The sequence below is a fragment of the Lagopus leucura genome, unplaced genomic scaffold (assembly GCF_019238085.1).
Source record: "Lagopus leucura isolate 7727_CA_CO unplaced genomic scaffold, USGS_WTPT01 35379-0_obj-0_obj, whole genome shotgun sequence".
NCBI lineage: Eukaryota > Metazoa > Chordata > Aves > Galliformes > Phasianidae > Lagopus > Lagopus leucura.
Genome location: NW_024964365.1, coordinates 9,610 through 13,942, shown reverse-complemented (window position 1 = coordinate 13,942; position 4,333 = coordinate 9,610). Strand labels below are relative to the sequence as shown.

At 51.8% G+C, this 4,333-nt stretch overlaps 1 protein-coding gene across 1 annotated transcript in view; it reads right to left on the bottom strand.

Annotated features, from left to right (window-relative positions):
* Positions 1–178: 178 nt before the first annotated feature.
* LOC122191678 overlaps positions 179–4,333 on the bottom strand; it is a gene marked incomplete at its 3' end in the record, with an annotated part of 13,756 nt that continues 9,601 nt past the window's right edge. The window contains exons 13-17 of the mRNA XM_042892037.1: positions 2,891–2,976; positions 2,138–2,215; positions 1,709–1,831; positions 1,052–1,129; positions 179–260 (exon numbers count right to left, since the gene is read on the bottom strand). Of these exons, the coding sequence (XP_042747971.1) occupies positions 179–260; positions 1,052–1,129; positions 1,709–1,831; positions 2,138–2,215; positions 2,891–2,976 (447 nt within the window). The remainder of the gene's footprint in view (positions 261–1,051; positions 1,130–1,708; positions 1,832–2,137; positions 2,216–2,890; positions 2,977–4,333) is intronic.

The window sequence follows — 4,333 nt, the reverse complement described above, 5'->3', positions numbered from 1 at the left end:
CCTTTGCCTTCCCTCATTCTCACTGCCTACAAAACACCAGCCATACGCCCCGTGCTACGCATGAAGGATCATCAGCACAGAGGATAACGTGGGAAGGATAAGGGAGGTATTAAACACGCAACACACCCAAAAAAGACTCCATTTTGCTTCCCTGCACCACCAAATGTATCATCCGTACCTGGCTTTGGCACTGAATTGATGAGAGACCCCGGGATTTTTCCGTTAATGAGCTCCACACACTCCCCAGGGAAAAATCCAACCTGTAACAAGAAGAAGACAGGTGTGATACTGAAGGCAGCGTTTCTCAGGCCTGAACTGTTCAAACATCACATTTTCCTCATAACGTGCCTGCCGGATGCTCCGTAAGACAATCCAACAAAAAAAATGGCCTGCTTAAAATTAATAATTATTCCAAATTGGCAGGCAAATATCCATAAAACTGTGTATGGAGTGGGGAAAGGACAAGTATGCTATGCACCCCTAAATATCAAGTGTGCCCAAAGGGAAAGACTTCATACAGAAGATATATATTATGATAGATTGATGCAGCTAGATCTGAGTTTGCACAGCCTATGAACTTTCTGCTTGCTGACTGAGATGCAGCTGCCATCCCCAGCTCTGAGCTACCCAGCGTTCTGCAGCCAGCAGCAGCAGCAAGCACACAGAGGCTCTGTTACCCTGCCTCATCTCAGCTGACAGGCAGCGACTTCCTAAAAGACACTGACTTCACCTTCTGCATGGCTGCAAGCACAAGAGCTCAGAGACACTGAAACACGTCTCCTAGCTGCTGCATTTCCAAAGGTGCGGTTCAGTGGCCGTGACCTGATGCATGTTGTGAGGGCTCTTCTTTCTAAGTTAATTGAGGAGGCAGTTTCCTACAAAGACCAACTTTCAGCTCTGGCCTAAGCCCACAGCAAAAGGCAAAGTCCTCTGACACCAGCACAAGGAAACTATTTTCCATGTGGAGCCATGCTGTGCAGGCAGGGCAGCTCTAAGCTGAGATTCCTGCCTCGACCAAAGCTGCGCTCTCACGTCTGAAGCTTGTGCCTACCTGAAAGCCGTGCTTGCCTCTCCAGCGGGGGCTCAGCTCCTGAGGCGGCATATCGATGACGCACACGAGGTCTCCCACCTGCAAGAGATTGCAACGTCAATCCCAGCTTCAGCACGGCTGGGAGGAAAGCGCAGCTCAAATGACTGCATTCTTCTGCGCTGCCCAATATCGTCAAGCTTGAGAGCCATTGCACCAGTGCAGCTCTTCAGGCATTTGCAGTGGTACAACCGAACGTGGAGGTAGAAGAGTCACTACAATACACAACATACAGAATTCAGCTGTTCAGTAGGAAATGGTTCTCAAAAGCAGCAGGCTCTTTGCCAAAGGGAGAGCTCCAATTAAACCGCAGGCATAAGTCAGCGGAACAGATCCTGAGCAGATCTGCACACTCCATACACTGCTCTGCCATTGCTCAGAGACCAGGCTACCACACTGGGCAGTAGCTCTTTGATCACAAGATTCCAATGCCAAATAGAGCCATAGTTTAGAGATGGCTGAACTCCTCCCTGCATCCAACCCAGTGCAAGTCTAATCTGGAACCGCATCTGCTGGCCTTCACCTCACCAAACATTCTGAAGGTGTCTGAGAATATTCCTGATAGCTTCACATGTTATACTCTTCTGTACAGGACAACAAGGAACGCCCTTAACTGCTTACCTCCAAGGAGAGTTCACCCGGTGCCTGGGCAACGTATCTCTTAATAACGTGGGCAGCAGCAATAGCTGGGATATTAAGAGATGACTCCTCACGGACCAGCAGGGGCTTCCCGTTGTTCTCAGCCTGAAACAGAGAGCACAGGCCATGGTGAGGAGCTGAGGGCAAACGAGGAGGATTTCAGGCTGAGGAGCACGTCAGCAGAGAAAGCTGCAGGAAATGCACTCGGTCCTTATCATGGGCACACAAGAAGGAACGGCAAGGCTAAGAACATGCCCGCAGCAAGGAAAGAAAGCCTTTAAGGCAGCTTTTCAGTGACACTGATAGAGCCGCAAGGATTCGCTCTCTCTTGAAAAGCAGGAGAGCACATCTGCGGCTCACTCTGCTGGCTCAAATCAGGGAACAAAGACCAATCAGAGCTCCGTACTCTACCTCCATCCGTGTCATGTCAGGCCCACAGCTGATCTCGCTGCACGCGACGCCCATCACAGCAGGCACGACAAGCTGGAACTGAAGAGAAACACGCTCATATTTTCTCTCTTCACATACCACAGTATTGAGAGACTACCGGAGAACTACCCTTGGCTATCCTCTGGCACAGGCAGGTAGGTGCTCTAGAAGCAACCACTCTGTTCACTCCGTTCAAATGGGACAGCCCATTAGGCAGCATTTGACCAAGCAGCTGTCCCTCTGCTAGCAGATGGGGACTGGCACAAAGCAGCAGATGCATTCGCCCAGGGCGCTCTGACAGCGCAGCAGCAGGGCAGTGAGAGCAATCATTGCTGCAGGTGCATCTGCTCCCCGGCCACGGCTCCCAGCAGCCTCACCACCGGCACCTGCTGCAGCCCCGCACATCAAGGACATTTCCTTGATTGCATCTCTGCTGTGCTCCCTACAGCTGCCGCGCACACTCACACAGCCCAAGCGTGCGTGCTTGTGACCTTGGGTCACGCTGTGCAGCTCGGCACAAACTGGGCCTAGGACTCTTTGCCTAAGGGATCGGTTTCCTTCAGACCAGCTGGTCACAGCACCACACACAGCATCCTTCTGAGGACGGAGCTGCAGGGGAAGGGAAAAAACCCACACGGGACCAGTGTCCCATCAAAGCTGAGTGAGGCTGTGTTACCAAACATGGTGTGACACAGTGCTGGTCAAAAACGTGGGGGGACAAAGCGTGGCACGTACCTGGCAGGAGATCAGAACAAGGTAGACAATTCCTTGAACTCGCAGCTGTTTCTTGTCACTTTGCTCTGTTCTTCCACGAGCGAAAGCTGCACCAAGGGAGCGGGTAGAGGAGAGAGAAGGAACAGGTCTGTGAGCTTGCATAATGTAGCAAAGATGACAAGGGAAAAACCATGGGACAAATGCCATCTTTGTGGATCGCTTGGGAATGCAGGTACTGGCTGAAAGTTACGTCTGATGGACAAGAGTAAGCAGTATGAGCTGCTAGGAGCTCCACCAGCCAGCAGCTCTCAACACCTCACTGCCCACCCCTGTATCTCACGCCCTGTCTCAGCTTACCTACAAGATGCTGCGCAAGACACAAGGGGTGAAAACGAAGGCACTCAGTCGCTGCACAAGGGCAACAAGCGAGCTACTCACGCAGAGCTCAAGCGCTCCAATGAAGGGACGCAGCACGCACTGCTCCTCCCCTCATTCCAGCCGCTTGTGACATCACTAAGGGCCACCAGGCTGCTCCGCCATGACAACAGGGTGGGGAGGCAAGACCATGTCACAGGACCAGAAGATTCCAACACGGCACCCAACATTCTAGAATCAGCGGGCGGTTGGAATTCTACCTCAGCCCAATCCTGCAGAAGCTGCCATGCGGTTGTCATGACCACAGCGCAGGACCCAGCGCTTGCTCCTGTGCAGCCTCGTACGACTGGCCTCAGCTGTGCAGCCTGGTACGACTGGCCTCAGGCCGTCCCTCTGCAGGGCCTTCCTGCCCTCGGGCAGATGGACATTGCTTCCCAACAGCGTACCTTGCAGCGCAGGGCCTATGTACAATCCACACTGGAGTCCTATAGATCTCTATCAAGCTATGTATACCTAGAAACACAGTCTCGACTACCGTCTTTTTTCTTAGTCTTGAGGTACACCATTCAGCTGTTTCATTGCCATCAAACAACCCCACTGATGGCACACTGCTGACACAACGTCCTTGCAAACACAGCAGCAACTCCTGGCACCGATAGCTCTGGGTACAACAAGCACAGGGCTCTGGGTTGCTTTGGATGCAGTTGCAGCATGGATCTGAGGGCTTTGTGGAAGGGGATATATTGCAAATTGCACCGACGTTTTCAGACCATTTCTCTTTCGGCATGGTCCCAGCACCTGGCATGCTGATCATCATCCTGAATATACATTTTGTCAGAATTCCACAACTAATGAAATAGTTCCTTACCAAACGCAATCTGATCACTCTTCTGGCCATATTTTGTTCCAGCTACCGCTTCCTGCGGGTGGCACAAACAGCGCTGCATCACCTATAGCTCTCTGCTCTTACAGTTCTCACGCTGTCTGGGCAGTCCTCGTGGCCTCTAAACTCTCTCATGCCACACGTGCCACATTCTGAGGCACAGAATACGTATCACACTACTTCAAACGCCTTTTTTTTTTTTTTTT